Source organism: Hyperolius riggenbachi, chromosome 1 (assembly GCF_040937935.1).
Source record: "Hyperolius riggenbachi isolate aHypRig1 chromosome 1, aHypRig1.pri, whole genome shotgun sequence".
Taxonomy (NCBI): Eukaryota; Metazoa; Chordata; class Amphibia; order Anura; family Hyperoliidae; genus Hyperolius; species Hyperolius riggenbachi.
The window spans coordinates 104,459,926-104,480,307 of NC_090646.1; the positions used below are offsets into that span (position 1 = coordinate 104,459,926).

The following is a 20,382-nucleotide window of genomic DNA, read 5'->3' on the forward strand; positions in this document are numbered from 1 at the left end:
ATGTCTTTCAATGCTAGGAAAGCATCTAAGCCCCCTTTAAATTCAGATATAGAATTTGCCATAACTACTTCATGTGGCAAAGCATTCCACATCTTGATCACTCTTACTGTAAAGAAACCTTTCCTAAATAAATGGCTAAAACGGTTTTCCTCCAAGATATGACACTCTATTCTTTGCTGCAAATGTTCTATTAATTATCCGTACCACACATACAATGCATTATCTCATAGGGTGTTTTTGCTTCAGTGTCACTTTAAAATATCTATCTTTTTGAATGATAACCATGGTTATGATGTCTATAAAGTTTGCCATCTTCACTGCTGACTGTAGGATAGAAGGGCAAGTGTTTAATATGGACAATGTAACAAAACTGTAGCTGAAAAAAAATACGTATAACCAGAGCTGGCTTAAATTAGCAGTGCAAGCCAATATATGATATCTCTTGTATGACCATTAAAAAAACAGAAATGGCCATCTTTCCACCTCAGGATTCATCTTTCCTCTGATTTAACACGAAATATTGATAATATTTAAATGGCACTGCAATGGCATATAGCAGAATGTACTACATTATTCAGGATACCCAATTTTATGTTAATTATCCTGATTTTAGCATAAACACTTTTTGTATCTTTATTTTGCTGTACGTTGGTATGTAGTGCTGCGCTCCCAGTGATGTTTAGCCTAGGCCAGGGGTGTCAAACTCAAATACAAAGTAGGCAAAAATTGTACACTGGGACCAATTCGGTGGTCAACCTCAATGTTTAGTGGCCAATTCTCTCCCTTATAAAGTTCCCTGGTGCCTAAATAGCCCCCCTCCTACTCCTATGCAGTTCCCTGGTGGTTAGTGGTCCTCCCTCCCCCTACACAGTTCCATAGTGTTAAGTGCTTTTCTCCTAACTCCCTCATATGGCTTCCCTGGTGTTCTAGGACTTCACTTCCAATATAGCTTCCCTGGTGGTCTAGAAAGGGCCAAACATAATGCGAGGTGGGGAAACTGAGTTTGACATGTATGGCCTAGGCTGTTTAGTTATGCATGCCACCAGGCGTAATAGTTAGAACACTCATCTTGCAGCACTGTGTCCCTGGTTCAAATCCCAGCCATAGCACTATCTTTACGGAGTTTGTATGTTCTTCCCGTGTCTGTGTGGGTTTCTTCCTGGCACTCCGGTATCCTAACTTAAATACTGCAAAACCCTTCTGTGTAACATGCCATCAAACCCAGTGGTAGCTTTCCAGTCCACTGTGATTGCTACTGCTTCATTCAGTGCCCTCTCCTGCACAGCAGTGGTTGCTTTAGGATAGGAACATACAAGGCAGAATCGCACATGCGTTTTCCATAGCACATAGTGGAAAAGCATATGCGATTCTGCCTAGTGTGTTCCTATCCTGAAGGTTTACCTTCACCAGACTACTAAAGATGAAGATACTGGGCTCTATTCACAATAACATCTGCGCTAACTAAACCTTTTTTGGGTGAAAAATGACTCCAGTGATAATTACCAATTTTTTTTTTTGAGTATTCACTAAAAATTTACAGTGTGATAAATGTTTGATAAAAGTGCGGTAAAACGGGTGATAAAACAGGTGATAAACAGTCGGTAATTGGTCGGTTATATGTATGGAAAAAGCTTTTGTTGACCACTGTAGGGCAGCCCATATGCTTGTTACCCATTACACAGTGACAACCCAGGAAAGCCTGTCACATTTAAAGAGGAACTCCAGTGAAAATAATGTAATTAAAAAAGTGCTTCATTTTTACAATAAATATGTATAAATGATTTAGTCAGTGTTTGCCCATTGTAAAATCTTTCCTCTCCCCGATTTACATTTTGACATGTATTACATGGTGACATTTTTACTGTGGGCAGGTGATGTAGCTGCTCCTAGCTGTTTTGGTCATTGAAGACAGCTGTAAACAGCTATTTCCTGTCTTTGAACCTTGTTACATTGTGGCAAACTGTCAAAAGTACCGCAGTCCTCAGAGCTTCTTGTGGGAGTGATTTCACCACAATATCAGTCATACAGCGCCCCCTGATGGTCTGTTTGTGAAAAGCAAAAGATTTCTCATGTAAAAGGGGGTATCAGCCACTGATTGGGATAAAGTTAAATTCTTGGTTGGAGTTTCTCTTTAAAGTGGGACCTCAACTCTTGTGCAGGACAGAAGGAAAACATATAAAAATGCACCCTGTATGTATATAGTTTAGTCTGTTTAATTCCCCCTCATCTGTGATTAATAACAACTGTAATTTGAGCTCTTAGCTGTGCCAGCTGGCTGCCTCAGCAGAGCAGTTAATTTGGAAACACAGGATGTTAACCCTATGTCTGCTTCCATGAGAGCAGGAAGTACACACACTGGAGATTTTTTGCTGGATTTGTATCAGCTGTAACAAAGAAATGTTTTTTCTTGAAAGGTTAATATGCTGTTGCTTATCTTTTAGAGCAGAGAGGAATTTCCTCCTTGGCATCTATAAAATCATCTAAAAGACTATACGAGGTCTGAAAGTGTGCCTTGAGATTAGAGACAGTCGTCTTCTCTGCTTCTCTGTAAAATTGACATAAACTCAAGAAAACAAGGCTCAAAAGGCTCCATCCTAAAGGCCAACAGCAGAGAAGTGAAAATTATCACCTACCAATCTTTAACACCAACTATTCAATTGAGAATCTCAAATTGGATATACATTTTGAGGTAATTACCACACTTTTACCACAAGAGGCAATTTAGGGATAAAGAAATTGTGAATTTCAAAATGGAGATATTTTGGTCGGTATTTATCACTACCTAAAACACCTCATGCGGTAACTCATTATGCATAGAAACCATTGTCATTGGGCGCCTGCACACTTAGTAGATTGTTAACTTAAAGGGACTCCGAGCTCAAGTAAAAAAAGAAAGTTGTACTCACCCGGGGCTTTTTCCAGCCCAGTGCTGGTCGGGAGGTCCCACGACGGCGTCCTGGCTCCTCTCCTAGTCCCGCTCCGGAAAGGCGGACCGGCCGCAGCCCGGGCGACACTCTGCTGAGTGTCGGGCTGTTCCTTCCGCGTATGACGCGGCTGACGTCACACGCCGGCCGCCTCGCGTCATCACGGCGGCCGGCGTGAAAGTACTGCGCATGCGCTATTAAAGCGCGTATGCGCCGTACTGCCACGCCGGCCGCCGTGATGACGCGAGGCGGCCGGCGTGTGACGTCAGCCGCGTCATACGCGGAAGGAACAGCCCGACACTCAGCAGAGTGTCGCCCGGGCTGCGGCCGGTCAGCCATTCCGGAGCGGGGACTAGGAGAGGAGCCAGGTTGCCGTCGTGGGACCTCCCTACCAGCACTGGGCTGGAAAAAGCCCCGGGTGAGTACAACTTTCTTTTTTTATTTGAGCTCGGAGTCCCTTAAAAACGATCACAAATTTCAATTTAGTCAACAATTACAATCAAGCAAAGCACATAAAACAAATCTAATTAACATAATTTTATTGATTTGTTGTTACGCTATACATGCACGCTTATGCAGTAAAAAAAATGTATAAAATAGATGCTAACACGATTTATTACAAACAATGTTAACTAGGGTAAAAACAACCACACAATTTGTAGAGACATAGGTTTATTTTTTTTACACAATGGGCATAAATCACAAAGCTGTTTTCCTCTGCTTTCACCTTATCCATGTTACTTTTTTAAGCTCCCAAAGAGCAAAAATGTAATATAATTATGGTAAGAAAACTAATATTGAAATGATGTTACTCTGGAACAACATCCTTTGAGTAATTATTTTGCTTGTAAATGTGCTGAAAGGTTATTTTTATCAAATAGGTGAAAAATAAGTCATTTATGAGAAGTTTTGTGAATAGAGCCCAATATCCTCATATTACTGTACTAGCAGACCCAAGCCCGTTTAAAAACGGGCTCTAGGTCTATGTTTTCTCGCCGCCGCCTGTTACTGCGCATGCGCACGCACCCGCCACGCGCGCACCCGCCACACACCCGGCCGCCCATCTCACACCGCCTGGTTTCCTGGCCCTGTCCTCCTGTCTCTGTGAGGCTGGCTCTGTGCTGCACACATGCGCAGTAGCAAAAAGCACAGACCCAGCTACACAGGGACAGCGTGACGCAGGGACACAGGTTTTATTATAGAGGATTAGCCTTAAAGCAAATTTTCAGTGAATTACAAAAAAAAAAAAAGATACATATGGAGAAGGAAGGCTCTGGGTCCTATAGAGCTTTCCCATTCCTTTCACAGCCCTGTCACCCCTGTTCAAATATGCCATTACAGGAAGCTTTAGAAGGCTTTGGGTGCCCGAGGGCTACTGAAGACGGGTGGCTCTGTACTGCGCATAGGGGAGAGAGTGGGCTTACACATGTGCAGTACAGAGCTGCCTGTCTTCTGGAGCACTCGGGTTCCTGAAGTATTAGACACAGTATTCGACTAATTGCTTAAATACCTCCACAGGAGTGACAGGGCTGTGAGAGGAATGGGAAGACTCTATAGGACCCAGGGCCTTCCCTCTCCATAGGTGAGTATCTGTTTTTATTATTTTAAATTCACTTCAGATTTGCTTTAACTACAATTATGTGAACGAATGGGCCAAAATCACACCAGGGTAGTGATGGTCATGTTTAGGAGAACCCAGAGAAGCCTGTGATTTGTTTGATCAGCTGATCGATTTGCAAAGCTTTGATTTGCTGTGACCTCACCCTGCTTTAGCACATGATCGTAACTAGCAAATCAGGGACTTACATACTTATCACCTGACCAAACTGATCACATGCTTCCCCATAAGGTCTCCTAGACATGACCATCACTACACCCAAGCAATGCATATGACTAATTGCTAGGAGGCATCTTTCAGTAAAGCTTTGTTCACATCATACATTTTTTTTCTGTGCTTTTTCCCTGCAATTTGTGCTTAGAAAATCGCTTTTTTATCTGGTAAACAAGTAATACGGATGCTAACCAGGCAATCCAAAAATTAAAATTCACTCTTACTGTTATTCTTTATAGAATATAATTTGCCAGGTGCCCTGGCTCCTATTTGCTACATCTACAGCAAAAGAGAAGTTGCAAGGCATGCTAATTCAACCTAATTGGCTGAAGCCTCTGTTCCTCTTTGATTGGCCACCTGGTTTCTCAATGGCTCTGTGTGGTCGCAGCTGCTAGGGCGTAGGGAGGGGGGGCTGAAGCTGTCCTCTTTCACTGTCCTTGGTCTCCCTTCTGTAGTGTGCCATGTGTGCCCCCTCTCCACACTCCCGCTGCTTCCACATCTACCCTCGGCATCTCCTCTCCTCCCCGCACTATTACAGAGCACAGCGGGGAAGGGTAAAAGCAGTGCACACAGACTCACCTACTAATGGTTCCAGGTGCTGGAGTTCCCGTCTATAAACTGTGCTACTGCCGGGGATAGTGCAGAGTATAGACAGGCACTCCAGCGCTTGGAACCATAAGTAGGTGAGTCTGTGCCCACTGCCTTTATTTCTCCCCACTGTGCTCTGCAATAGAGCGGGAAGGAGGGGAGACACCGAGTTGGGATGCTTCAGCCTGTGGGACCCAAGATGGCCCCTTCCAGGAACAGAATTATCTTTACTCATTTTATAAAATCACTGAAATTAAAACGTGGACAGAGCAATACATCTGTTATGTAAGTAGAGCAAGTAACAATCACCATATCCTTCTCACTTAAAGTGGCCCTGAGACGAGGGTTGATAAAAAAAAATTTGCCCCCTTTTCTCAACGTGGTCTAAAGCCTTCTAGATCATCCGGTATCAGCCCTGTTCTCTGCTGCCAGTACTATTGCACAGGCGCAGAATGCTCTCAGCCGTGGGAGCAAGACGGGTGAGCGCACTTGGCCGACCTGCGCCGTGGAGAACGGAGCTGATACCGAAGGATCAAGGAGGCTTTAGACCGAGGTGAGGGAGCGGTCTGCGCAGAGGGGGCTGGAGGAAGCCCCAGATATGTATAACTTTTATCAATCCTCATTTCAGGTACACTTTAAAGTGTACTTTAAATCAGTACTAAAGCCTTGTATTCTGTTGTATTGTATTCTGTTATTGCAAATTGGACAACTTTTCTCGTTCTTAGTCCAGGAGGACAACATCTGTGTTCAGGGTTGCTGACATCTAGGAGATAAAAAAAAATCAGAATAAAAGTACTTCATAGCAATGAATGAACAAATTTTGTAAAAGTAAAACAAGTAATACAAGTTATATAAATAGGTAAAGATTAGTGGTGCTCCTTCTCTGTATAAGAAGCGCGTGATCAGTTTGATCAGCATAGATTTTCAAGATATTGATTTTTTTGTGATCTCTTCCTGCTTAAGCTCATTATTGTGATCAGCAAATCAGTGGCTTACAAATCTATAGTCCTCCAAGCTAACATTGTCATCATAACTACTCAGCATCTTATTAAAGTTAAAAGGTATCTTAACCATTTCGGCACCTGAGGACAGTATATCTACGCCCCGCCAAACTTCACTTCCACTCCTGTGGAGTAGATAGACGTATCCCCACCTTCACTGCTGCTCTCCCATGCTTGTTCACGTGGCTGCCCACTCTCCTGGAGATCAATGAATGGGAACACAGTTCCCATTCATTGATCTAAGTTCCCGTTGCAATGATTGGTGGCTTCTACGAGAAGCTGCGATCATTGTGAAAAAAAAGTTTCCCATCCACTCTTCACTTCCTTTAAGTGTATTAGTACACGTACAGGACGCATGAAAAAAAATTACTGAGGACATCTTGAGGCCAAATAATAAAATTACACCGACATACATTGATTTTTATACACAGACCCAGAATTACATGTAAAATTAACTCCATCCCTGCCACACTCTCCCCAAGGTACCCCAAAAATGTTTTTGTATAATAAAAAAAAATGACAATAAAAAAAAAACATAAATAGTTACCTTTGAGACTGAACTTTTTTTTAAATATTCATGTCAAGAGGGTATATTACTGTTATTTTTTAAATTGTGGGCTTGTAAATAGTGACGGACGCAAAACTGAAAAAATGCACCTTTATTTCCAAATAAAATATTGGCACCAGACATTATGTATAGAGACATAATTTAAATGGTGTAATAACCGGTACAAATATACAAATAAAATTTGTGGATTTTTATTATGGTAGCATATATTATTTAAAAATTATAATGGCCCAAATCTGAAAAAATATATTTTTTTTCCAATTTTTTTCTTATTTTCCTGTTAAAAAACATTTAGAATGAAATACTTCTTGGCATAATGTACCACCAAAGAAAGGCCAATTGGTGGTGAAAAAAACAAGGTATAGTTAATTTAATTGTGATAAGTAGTGATAAAGTTATTGGCGAATGAATGAAAGGAGCGCTGAAAGGTGAAAATTGCTCTGGTGCTCAAGGGGTAAAACCCCCTCAGTGGTGAAGTGGTTAAGCCCTGTAGCTCAGCTGTTTTGGGCTAGCATTTCCTCCTCCCTTATGGATTTCCTTTTAGGAACATCCATGACGCCAGACCCGCTTCTTCTGCTACTAGGAGATAAACCCAGGGGGTAGAAGTTTCCTCATCATCGACTGGCCCTGCATGTGGCCAAGGCTGCCAGGCTGGACTTTGCCAGACAATGGTCTAAACTAATGGCCCATAATCACAGGCTACTTTTTGTCCTGTCGCCAGCACACGGGAGCGTGTGCGCGACAGGTTCGGCGACAGCTCGTCGCCATGTCCCTCCGCGTACACACGCCGAAGAGGGATTACTGAAGCGACGAACATTTTCTATTACTGAAGCGACGTACATTTTCTATTATGTTGCTGTCGCTAGTCTGCATACTCACGCGGACTAGCGACAGCTGCGGCGAAGTTGCGGTGGCAACTGTCGCCGGGCGATTGACCGCGCCAATCGCCTGGCGACAGCAGCGACGAGCGACGGTTCGGGGTGCCCGCCCGTGTTGCGCCTTATACTCACGGGCGACCTGTCGCCGCAACACGTGTGCGCTGTGTGTTGCGACGACAATTGTAGCCCGTGAGTATGGGCCATTACTCTTTCTCTGGATTTAACCAAGCAAATTATCACTGACATTTTAATTACTGAACTCCTTATTTCTATAGTCAACAACACGCTAGAAATTTTTTCACAAAAACCTGGCAGTCTTGGTTGTCTCTTGCTGAGACACAAAGCCTTAGGGCCCGTCTCCACTAGGAGCGGTGCGATGCGGCTACATAGCCGCATCGCACCGCAGGTGTGCTGAAACACATGCACAGCAATGGAAAGGTTTCCACTGCGTGCATGTTGTGCGGAGCGGTGCGGAGCAATCAGAGAATCTGCAGCATGCTGCAGATTCTCGCACGGCCGCATCCGCCCACAACCACGTCCCATCTCCTCTATTGAATTCCGCATCGGGAGATGCGGAAGTGATGCGGCTGGCAGCGGAAGTGATGCAATGCGGCTACGTAGCCGCATTCGCATCACTTTGTAGTGGAAACCGGCCCTTAGGACCTCGGTCTTTTCAGTTAAATTATTAATGGTTACACATACAACTGATGTTCCCATTTCCTCACTGAATGCATATCAATGTTGCTTTTTCCCTATTGAAAAGTTAGATGATATTGTGTTATTTTCGGTGGACTGCATGATCTCTGGACCCTATGTTTTCACTTTACTTGTTTTTTTTTTTTGTTTTTTACGGTTTACTTTTGATTAGTCCCATTGGGACAGAATCACCGTATACTGCTTATCTGTTGTCTAAACATTAATTAAAAAAAAAGGTATTTTAAAATGTACCCGTGGCGGATTCAGAGGGGCAGATGGGACACAAAGGTACAGTGGCTTGCAAAAGTATTCGGACCCCTTGAAGTTTTCCACATTTTGTCACATTACTGCCACAAACATGAATCAATTTTATTGGAATTCCATGTGAAAGACAAATACAAAGTGGTGTACACATGAGAAGTGGAACGAAAATCATACATGATTCCAAACATTTTTACAAATAAATAACTGCAAAGTGGGGTGTGCGTAATTATTCAGCCCCCTCTGGTCTGAGTGCAGTCAGTTGCCCATAGGCATTGCCTGATGAGTGCTAATGACTAAATAGAGTGCACCTGTGTGTAATCTAATGTCAGTACAAATACAACTGCTCTGTGAGGCCTCAGAGGTTGTCTAAGAGAATATTGGGAGCAACAACACCATGAAGTCCAAAGAACACACCAGCCAGGTCAGGGATAAAGTTATTGAGAAATTTGAAGCAGGCTTAGGCTACAAAAAGATTTCCAAAGCCTTGAACATCCCACGGAGCACTGTTCAAGCGATCATTCAGAAATGGAAGGAGTATGGCACAACTGTAAACCTACCAAGACAAGGCCGTCCACCTAAACTCACAGGCCGAACAGGGAGAGCGCTGATCAGAAATGCAGTCAAGAGGCCCATGGTGACTCTGGACGAGCTGCAGAGATCTTCAGCTCAGGTGGGGGGGTGCATCTCTTCAGCAGGGACAGGGAAGCTGGTCAAAGTTGATGGGAAGATGGATGGAGCCAAATACAGGGCAATCTTAGAAGAAATAAATCCAAATAGAAATGAAGGAGGCACTCAAATGGCGTTTTTAAACTTGCGTTTATAAGAACAGTGTCTGCCACTGTTCTTATAAACGCAAGTTTAAAAACGCCATTTGAGTGCCTCCTTCATTTCTATTTGGATCCAGTCAATGTGGAGTGGTGAACCACGTAAGAGGGATTGTGCACCGGCGGACCAGGTGAGATACCTGGTGTTGAAGCCCAGCTCAGCAACCCCTGATTGTTTGTTGTCAATCTTAGAAGAAAACCTCTTGGAGTCTGCAAAAGACTTGAGACTGGGCCGCAGGTTCATCTTCCAGCAGGACAACGACCCTAAAGATAAAGCCAGGGCAACAATGGAATGGTTTAAAACAAAACATATCCATGTGTTAGAATGGCCCAGTCAAAGTCCAGATCTAAATCCAATCAAGAATCTGTGGCAAGATCTGAAAACTGCTGTTCACAAACGCTGTCCATCTAATCTGGACTGAGCTGGAGCTGTTGGGCAAGGATTTCAGTCTCTAGATGTGCAAAGCTGGTAGAGACATACCCTAAAAGACTGGCAGCTGTAATTGCAGCAAAAGGTGGTTCTACAAAGTATTGACTCGGGGCTGAATAATAACGCGCACCCCACTTTGCAGTTATTGATTTGTAAAAAATGTTTGGAATAATGTATGATTTTCGTTCCAGTTCTCACGTGTACACCACTTTGTATTGGTCTTTCACGTGGAATTCCAATAAATTTGATTCATGTTTGTGGCAGTAATGTGACAAAATGTGGAAAACTTCAAGGGGGCCGAATACGTTTGCAATCCACTGTATGTTTTCTGTTCTATGCCATGCCTCTGTGTTCCCTCCACGTCACTCTCCCCTTCTGTTCCGCACTGTGACCTGCCCTAAATTGCAGACATTCAGCTTGAACTTGGCAATCAAAGAGAGTAAGGGGCATCTCTTGCAGGAGAGACACTCCTGCAAAATACCCCCTCTGGGTGTCAGGAACAATGGCCTCCCTCCTTTCAATGGTCCTTCAGTGTTGTATCCCAACCCCTCCACCCCCTCTCCCTCACCCATTCCACGCTTTTCTGACCTCTGTGGTTCTCGGATGAGATCTTCAGGAACCTTGGGGAGCGGTGGTGATAGACGCTACTTGATCTGGTTTGTCCCCCGAATCAGGTAGTATGTTGGGGGGGGGGGTTTGTACAAAATAATGCCAGCTCTGGTTCTCTTTCACGAATCTACTGAAAATCTAAAAGCCTATAGCAGGATGTTTGCCAACATTCTTAATTTATAGTGGCGCAGAAAAATATCACAGCCCTTGAATACACCCCCTCCCCAGATATTTTAATCTACAACACTAGGCCCTCCCAACACATTTGGCTGTATATTATTAGAGGTTTGACCTTCTGACCTTGTTTTTGAATTTGTTTGGAAGAGTGGCATAAACATTTAAAATTGATTGCAATACCATTTTATTAATGCTGAATACAGTAGATCAAAGTGTTGACCTGGTACCAAAAGCATTTGATAACCAGGCATGTTCATGACATGCACATATCTTTGGGTTGTGAGAGGAACCCAATCTTTAATAGCTGATAGTGTAGTCTGCTGCACACCTATCATAGGACGTTGAGCTGCTGGTAGCAGAATTGCATCTACCGTAACTGTAACAGATCTAGTTACAGCACCAACAATTGTTTTGGGGCATCCTTTGTCAAGGCTTAGCGAATAAGACATACAATGATTTAGACTAGGAAGTTTAAAGAGGAACTCCAGTGAAAATAATGTAATAAAAAAGTGCTTCATTTTTACAATTATGTACAAATGATTTAGTCAGTGTTTGGCCATTGTAAAATCTTTTAAATCCCTGATTTACATTCTGACATTTATCACATGGTGAAATTTTTACTGCTGGCAGGTGATGTAGCAAAATTGTAGTATCTGGCCACACTCCCCTAATCGTATGTATGGTGCAACGATCCAGCCACCAGAGCACCAGGTGGCAATTGGGAGTCTGGGTTTATCAGAATGGGAGAGCGGGCAGGGAGAACACTTACAGTAAGTGACTAAACATTGATTTAATCTATCTAGCAGTATTAAAATAGTATAACTGTAATGGTAAAAACGTAATTTGCATGCTAACCAATGCAAGAAAACTGTGTGTTTGCCCATTGTAAAATCTTTCCTCTCCCTGATTTACAATCTGACGTTTATCACATGGTGACATTTTTACTGCTGGCAGGTGATATCTGAGGAAAGAGATTATGCATTTTTGGCAGTTGGAAACAGCTGTTATTTTACCCACAATGCAACAAGGCTCCCTGGCGCTGACATCACACTGTGGGAGGGGTTTAACCACAATATCAGCCATACAGATCCCCCTGGCGATTTATTTGAGAAAAGGAAAATATTTCACACAGGAAAGGGGTTATCAGCTACTGATTGGGATGAAGTTCAATCCTTGGTTACAGTTCTTGTTTAATCTAGTGTGTGTACAGGGCTTAAAATAATAGCCTCTGATAAGACCATTGTGATCTAGGCTTCTCTGGAAGTTTCTATGTAATGACTATAAAGATGGCCATACATCTAGCGATTTGGAGGCCGGATTAACCAACCGATTCGACAATTTTATTGAATCGAGAAATAATTAAGTGTGTTCCAGTGTTTGCAATTGACAATAATTGACCAATATATTGATAAATCGCATAGATTTAAATCTAGAATAAATCGCACAGGCAGGCTGGAAGATATCGTTTGATTGCAAAGGAGTCGGCTACTGCTCACATGATTTTGATCGTCAAAGACTAGATTTTTGGATTCGAAGCATGGTGGCACAACATCGATTAGATCAATTTAGTAAAGGTGAATTGCATAGGACATCAATGTACAGTATGGTGTGTGTGGGCCACTTTCGATCAATCACACTGTAATAAAGTCGACCGCCTAATAGCGCAATGCAAAATCGGTAAACGTATGGCTACGTTAAGGCTGCATTTCCATTGGGGTGCTGTTGCGTCCATTTCTGAAATGGCCACGACACCGTTTCTGATGGTAATTCGTATCGTACCGCGTTGAACTTGATATTGATTTGTAAAATGTAAATTTCAATAAATACTTTGGAACCAAAACAAAAAAAAAGCATGTAGAGTGGAGTTAGCTGTATTCACTAACCATTGTTAACAGTTTGCCGATTACTTCTCTTAGGTGTTCCATATCTCTGTCTTTGGACAGCGATTTTACCTCCTGCTCCAGCTGTTTCCAAATTTTTGAAACTCCATTTCTTGGAAACCAAAGTTGGGATTGAAGAGATTTAAATCTGTAATGTTAACAGTACATGATGAAAAGGTAATGGAAAAATCAGTGCTACAATAAACATTTTCATGCAGCATGATAAAGATGCCTTTGAGAATTGTGATATTCTGTATGGGCTTTTTGTCCCTTTTTTCTTCCTTAGAAGTCATGAGCGTCTGAACCTATTAACGCAGCTGTGTCCGCTTTTCAGTTACACATCAATGTTACAGATGCTGAAAAGTGAACAGAAGTAGATACAACTGCATTAATAGTCTCAGGCCCTGAGAACTGCTATTGCAGCACTGCTGGAAACATGAATTCAAAGCAAGTGCACCTGTAGGCGAGTATAAACCAGCATGGACTAAAAGGCTTTTGTTCACATTATAAATCGCCAGCGCTATTGCAAGCGCTGAGTAATTTTTTTCAAGCGCTTGTCCCTGCGCTTTGTGCTTAGAAAAGTGCTTTTCTAAGCGCTTTTGCTGAGCGCTTACGATTTTCACTTCCTGACCTCTTTGACCCGGAAATGAATAAATACAATGTATGTATTCATAAAAGAGCTCGGGAAATCACTATACAAAGCACTTTTTCAAGCACTTTGCGATTTCCCTATACCTTCCATTGAGTCAAAGCGCTCAGAAAATGGTAAATGTAGCAGGTTTGTGAGTTTAATAAAAACGAAACACGCACATATGAACAGACTCTTAGGAAATCGTTGCACAATCGCTTTGAGGGCGGTTCCTAAAATTGCCAATGCAGCGCTTAAATAAATTGGATTTAGAAACGCTCATAGTGTGAACAAGCCCTTAAAGGGGAACTGAAGAGAGAGGTATATGGAGGCTGCCATGTTTATTTCCTTTTAAGCAATACCAGTTGCCTGGCAGCCCTGCTGATCCTCTGCCTCTAATACTATTAGCCATAGCCCCTGAACAAGCATGCAGCAGATCAGGGGCTTGATTCACAAAGCAGTGCTAACCTACTTAGCACGTCTAAAGTCTTTAGACGCGCTAACCAGGGTGCTAAGTAGGTTAGCACCGGATTTCTCAATCAGATCGCGCACTAACTTTGCGCGCGCAAAGTTTTACGCGCACAAAGTTTTACGCGCGCTAAGTCCCATAGGCTTTAATGGGCACTTCACGCGGAGCGCCCTGCGCTCTGTGCAGTACGCGCGTAAAGTTTTATGCGCATACATTTTTGCGCGCGTAAAGTTTTATGCGCGAAAAGCTTGTTTAGACGTGCTAAGGGGGTTTTCACAGGCGTGCTAACAGTTAGCACCGCTTTGTGAATCAAGCCCCAGGTGTTTCAGACTTTAAAGTCTGATCTGACAAGACTAGCTGCATGCTTGTTTCTGGTGTTATTCAGATACTACTGCAGAGAAATAGACCAGCAGGGCTGCCAGGCAACTGGTATTGATTAAAATAATAAATATGGCAGCCTCCGTATACTTCTTACTTCAGTTCCCCTTTAAAGCGGATTTAAACTCAGAACTTCCTCTCATTTCTTTGTTGCAACTTAAAGAAATCTTGAAAAAAACCTGCAGTGTTTACTTCCTGGTAATTCCTTGGAGCACCGAAGGGTTAACCTTCAATCTTTACATATTAGCAGAGAACAAAAGCACCTGGGCAGTGGACACAGCTGGCAGCCCTGATTTACACTTTCTAAATACTTGTTGATAAGACCTAATTAGACAAGATAATCTCTCTAATGCTGGGCATACACGAGTCGATCCGGCGGCTCGATTAGCCGCCAGATCGACTCCCGCCGCGTCCCCGCTCGTCCGCCCAGATCGATTCCCGCTCGTCCCTGCCGGCGCTTCTTATCTTCCGCTCGATTCACCGCTATTGTCCGTCCGTGGGTATCGAGCGCGGAATCAATCCCCGTGGTGATCGGACACGTCGGATATTATCAATCGAGCCATCAGGCTCGAATTGATAAGCCTCCCTCGACGCCGTGTATGCCCAGCATAAAGGTGGCCATACACTCGTTAGATTAGCGGCATTAGCGGCCGATAGATCATTAGATCTATCTGATGTGTTTAGGAACATTTTTTACTAGGAACAGATTTCCAATAGATTTCAGTATGAAATCTATTGAAAATCGATCTGATGGAATTTTTTTGCCATCAGATTTCCATTAGGTCCAATGCAAAGTGATAAGCCATCTCAACAGATCGACCTAGATTTTCCAGCATGTCAGATCGATTGAAATCAGCTGCAAATTGATCGATCGGCCGCTAATCGGCTGAGTGCTGGGGATACACAATTACATTTTATTGGCAGATTTACTTTCCAATCAATTTTCCGATCATTTTTCTGATCAATTTCCATTCACTCACATGAGAAAATCGGTCAGAAAAATGATCAAAATCAGATCAGACCCGTCGTAAATGATCCATCGAGCCAACTATCTGCCGAAAAAACTCATGGTGTATTCCCAGCAATTCAATGCAATGCAATTTCTCCTAGGTGCTATATATATACGAAACTTGTCATACAACACCTTTTAAAGGGACTCCGAGCAGTGCAGAAACTATGGAAAGATGCATATCATTTTAAAGCTCTCTTTCTCCTCTTTCCAATGATATATAAACCGCTGCCCTACGCCTTTTAGTTTTCGCTATTTTCGCGAATGAAATTGCCGCGGCTGCGATTTCAATCGCGAAAATAAAGAAAACTAAAAGGCGTAGGGCAACGATTTAGGTGTCGCCAGAAAGAGGAGAAAGAGAGCTTTAAAATGATATCCATCTTTCCATAGTTACATTGTATTACACAGGCCGACTTTTTCTGCTGAATGGAGCTGCTGAAAAACAAAAGTTTGCTTTCCTAAAACAGAAAGAATTTACGATAATTCAGGTTGGAGTGAGCTCGAGATGTCTCCCAGGCACCACTGCTGAATATATGCAAATTAACCATTGGAGCTGCTGACACTGGGGAAAGTGTCGTCCTGTGTAATACAAGTAACTATGGAAAGATGGATATCATTTTAAAGCACTCTTTCTCCTCTTTCGGGCGACACCTAAATCGTCGCCCTACGCCTTTTAGTTTTCTTTATTTTCGCGATTGAAATCGCGGCCGCAGCAATTTCAATCGCGAAAATAGCGAAAACTAAAAGGCGTAGGGCAGCGGTTTATATATCATTGGAAAGAGGAGAAAGAGAGCTTTAAAATGATATGCATCTTTCCATAGTTTCTGCACTGCTCAGTGTCCCTTTAAGCCACCAGGCAAGCAAGAAAATACTCAAAATAATTTTGATAGTACTTTTTCAATTATAAAATGCGTAAAAGTTATTTTAAAGAGAATATGAAATTATTCTCCTAGGAGAAAACTTAGGAGAAAAAGTGAATTGCATATGGGCCGATAAAAAAAATAATCAATTACTATATTACTTCTTGCTATGACCTAGTATTGGCAAGTGGAATAACATGGGACAAAAAATGAAGCTCACATAGATGGGGCTCCATAGCACCCTTCTATACTTTCTAGAACACCTTTGTCCAATGTTATACATGTCCTATCCCCACCATTGCATGCTCAGGGAGTAAATGTATCTTACCTCTGACTATGAAGACCTTTTACTCCTTTCAGCTGTTGTATGAAAATCTCTGTTGCTTTAATGAAACACGCTTCCATATCAGCTGCAGTCTATATTCCAAAATAAAAACATTCAGATTCAGAATAAAATGACGCTGCAGGTCATGGTATTACATGTACAGTACATTACATTCACCTTACATGTACAGTACAATATTAACCCTTTCCAATTCTATGTTGGAGTTTTTCCAACATTGTCATTTTCCATTTCAGCACCATTGTTGGACATAGTCCACCATAGGAAAGCATGGCCACCGCTAGGTGCAGGGGCGTAACAATAGACCCTGCAAGGGATGTAGCTGCAGGGGGGGCCAGAAGCCACAGGGGGCCCGTCTTGAGAGACTGACAACTAAGAGCACGGAGAAAAAACTTTCTGCTCGCTGCACAATTGTTCTAATTACTGCACATGCTCAGCCCCTGATAAGGAATCATGCAAAGTTTTTGCAGAGAAAGATTTGTAGATAGTCCCTATTCAGTGTGCAGCAGGCTCTTGTGTACAGCGCCCAGCCCCCAACCTCTCTACACCTCCCCAAGTGCTGCTGTGAACTGTAGTGATGCTGGAGAAGTCTACAGAGCCAGTTCTGCTCCATCAGAGATGGACAAAGCGAGTGTAATAAGCTGAGGCTAGGAGCGCCCTTATCTGTCGTTTTGTGCTATGCGTTTTCTACACACCATGTCTGTCTGAATGTGTGAAAACATGCGTTTATCACAGACACTAATGTAGTTGATAGAGGAAATGCCTGCAGTCTTCACTGATGTCTGGTCTGTTTTTATCTGCATAGGGGGGGAGGGGGTTGGCAGGAGGGGGCCCCATCCAAAGTTTCGCAGGGGGGCCCAGTGATTTCTAGTTATGCCTCTGGCTAGGTGAGCCTCGGCCGGATCTAGTCCAGCATGGCATCAGCTCCTTTAGAGCATTGTTGGCAAAGTTCAACACTTTTAATCATCACTGGCTTTAAATAGGATGTGGGTGCATTTGGGCTTCCCGCTAGGTGTATCGTTGCCAGATGTAGTTTGGCATGAAGTTAGCCTATGTGGATCATAGTCGCAGACAGAGTCCAACACTTTCCCCTCATGCACCATATTGTGGAGCATAATTACGCATTTACACTGGTGCACGTGCAACAGGGTGGAGCTACACCATTCGAGCTGGTGTCTCCCCTTCCACAATGATTCTGGGTCACCTCCTAGCTCTAGTGTGAGGAGGTAGAGATCCTTATGACAACACCCAGCGATCAACCCCGCCACGCAGAAAAAAAGTAAGTGAAAGTGTACAAATCATGTTCGGATTTAGCTAAGGACATTACAGTATTGGCTGATAATACATAAAAAAAACCCTGTTTTTAAAGCAGCAGGGGCAGCCATACTGAAAAAAAAAACCAAATATATAAGTAGATAAATACTTGTTCTACTTACATAACATATGTATTGTACTGTCCATGTTTTGATTTCAGTTAATTTTATATAGTAAACAAAGAGAAAACTGTTTCATGCATTTTCCATTTTTACTGCTTCTAACTGAAGCCAATCCTGATGTCCCCTTTACTCTTTTTTTCTGCTAGAAACTGCACTGTCATATCTTGCTTGATTTGTAAACACGTGAGCACAGCATAGATTGTATTTCAGCAGCTGCACACTCAACTGCCCTCAGCCCATCAGTCAGGAGCAGGAATGTAGGAGGGGAAATGACAAGCTTCCTTCTTGTCGGCAATGTACCAAATAGAGCCAGGCTGACTGATATAAGATGTATTACAGCAGAAACATTTAAGATTAGATTGGAATGCTTGCAATGCCGGGTCAGGTTTCAGGCTGCATAATAAATACAGAGCAAAATGGAATTCGATTTTGTGACTGACAATCCCAATTTAATGCTAGTGAAGTAGTGCCTGTATAAATCACTTGTGTGGCCACATGTGAATTATAGAAAACAGTTTAGGTCACTGCAGACTAGGAGGGGCTTTAGCGTTTTAAAACGTGCAAAAACATTAATCTAAATTCATCAGAGGGATGGAAGACCTACATATAAAAATACAGTCATGGGCAGTATTGAAGATTGGCAAAAGAACTATACAAAGCATGAGGAGACATGAACTGCATATTTTAGAAAGGTGAGTTTACCATGTTTTTAAATGGGTTTATCATATTAGAGAACATTTCACCACAGGATTTTTATGGCAAATTTTATATTTGCATTTAAGAAGTGCTTGTGTGTTTTTGTTGGAAGCAGGACATTTGGGCGCCCACTAAAGGTGGAAGTTTGGGCGCCGCCAAAGGGGCACATTAATTTATCGGTAAGCAGGGGAAATTTGGCTGCTTGCCCCAACTCCTGATATTTATCAGGCACCCAAATTTCTTCTGCTTAAAGATAATTCAATGGACCCCTATGTTGGCTCCTGAAAGTTATCACGTTTGCAGGTTCTTTTGCGGCGGGGTTAAGGTTAGGCGGGGTGTCAGGAATATAGCAGCTAGTTATGAGGTTAAAGATAATAACAGAACATATTTCTGTCCTTTTTCTGTCTACTGGGTAAAACCTCAGATGTGTATTGTGCTTGGGAGTAATTGGTCACCTGGCCAGAGTAAACTGAAGGATAATGTGAGTCTGCATGTAAATGTACATTACCTCTGCCCTCATTGTCCAGCAGGGGAAACGGTGTCTACTGCTAATTAGCTGCCAATTGAGGAAGAATAGGCTGGTCGGCATGGCTTTTGAACTCGGAAGTCAGCCATTGTCCCATTATACAAAGCCTCACTTCACAATCTTTTGATGTATAGACTTTTACCTGGGGAACTTGGACTAAGGAAGTCTTTTGTTGTGTGTGTGCTATAATACACTGTTCACATATGGATGTTAGATCTCTGGAAATTGAATTACGTCTGAGATTTAATTAAACTAGTTCCCCTGTCCAAACGGGCTTGCAGCCTCAAGGCAAATATTCTATTATAAAAACCAGAGGACAGATACTTAAAATCAGTCCTCTTCTGACGGTAGCTGCAGCTGGACTCCCGGCCCAAGCTAAGGGGCTCCTGGTCAAGCCAGAGCTGTGTCCGTCCACAAAAGTCCAAGGTTCTTCTATATGGATCCCTGTATTTTGGTAAGCAAATTGCTTGGTGTGTATCTTTGTAAACTCTTAATTTTGTAACTTTTTATTTTGTTTTTTGTAATCTTTTGTATATATTCTGTTCTGCATTGTTCCACTTTTCTCCTGGAATATTAAATTATTATTTAATAAGCTTGGCTTCTGCTGTACTAAACTAACACTCTTAGCCTAGAGGAGACTGCAGTGTAGCTGTGTATAAGTCCATGCCTAATTGTATGCTTGAGCAACACTACCATATGAAATTGTAATTGCATTGTGTGTATGGGGCACTTCTGCGCTCAACAGCAGAGTGGGAGTGGCTAACAGTATCGTTCGGAACGACTGTTAGTGGTTTTGCTGCACGACAGTGTAACTTGCATTACAAGTCAGTGCCTGTTTGTGCTGTGTTACGGTACAACTGTACTGCGTGTGTGGGTGCGTGGCGTTCCCGTATTCGGCCTAAGCGCAAAGCTGACCCGAATACGAAAACGCAGATTGCGTGTTGAGCACTCGACAGCTGAGTTGACGTGTCTAGCAACAGCTAGTGGTGGCAGTAAGGAGCTTTTTAGGGGTCACAGCCTTGTTTGTAGCTCAAATAAGGCTTCTCCCCGCTTGATCTGGTCAAACCCGCAGTCGGGAACCGTATACGCAGGCGTGCCGCGGGCCGGTTCCTGACAGGGGGGGTTTAGGTTAGGCGGGGGGGGTGGTTAAGGTTAGGCATCGGAAGTGGGAGGGTTAAGTGTGAGAATAGACTTTGAAAGTCTTAGAGCTCAATAGCTATTTGCATAGATAACAACTGGAGTTTCTAAAAGTGAGTGTCCAAGGTTTTTTTTAAAGATCCACTTACCTGGGGCTTCCTCCAGCCCGTGACAGCCGTCCTGTGCCCTCGCCGCAGCTCTGGAGGCTCCCGGTTTTGCCCCTGGCGCAG

At 42.9% G+C, this 20,382-nt stretch overlaps 1 protein-coding gene across 1 annotated transcript in view; it reads right to left on the minus strand.

The window, feature by feature from the left end:
- Positions 1 to 5,457: 5,457 nt before the first annotated feature.
- The window catches only part of LOC137557929 (uncharacterized), a 259,888-nt gene continuing 244,963 nt past the window's right edge, over positions 5,458 to 20,382 (minus strand). The window contains exons 21-23 of the mRNA XM_068271708.1: positions 16,343 to 16,431; positions 12,674 to 12,818; positions 5,458 to 6,106 (exon numbers count right to left, since the gene is read on the minus strand). Of these exons, the coding sequence (XP_068127809.1) occupies positions 6,065 to 6,106; positions 12,674 to 12,818; positions 16,343 to 16,431 (276 nt within the window). The 3' untranslated portion in view covers positions 5,458 to 6,064. The remainder of the gene's footprint in view (positions 6,107 to 12,673; positions 12,819 to 16,342; positions 16,432 to 20,382) is intronic.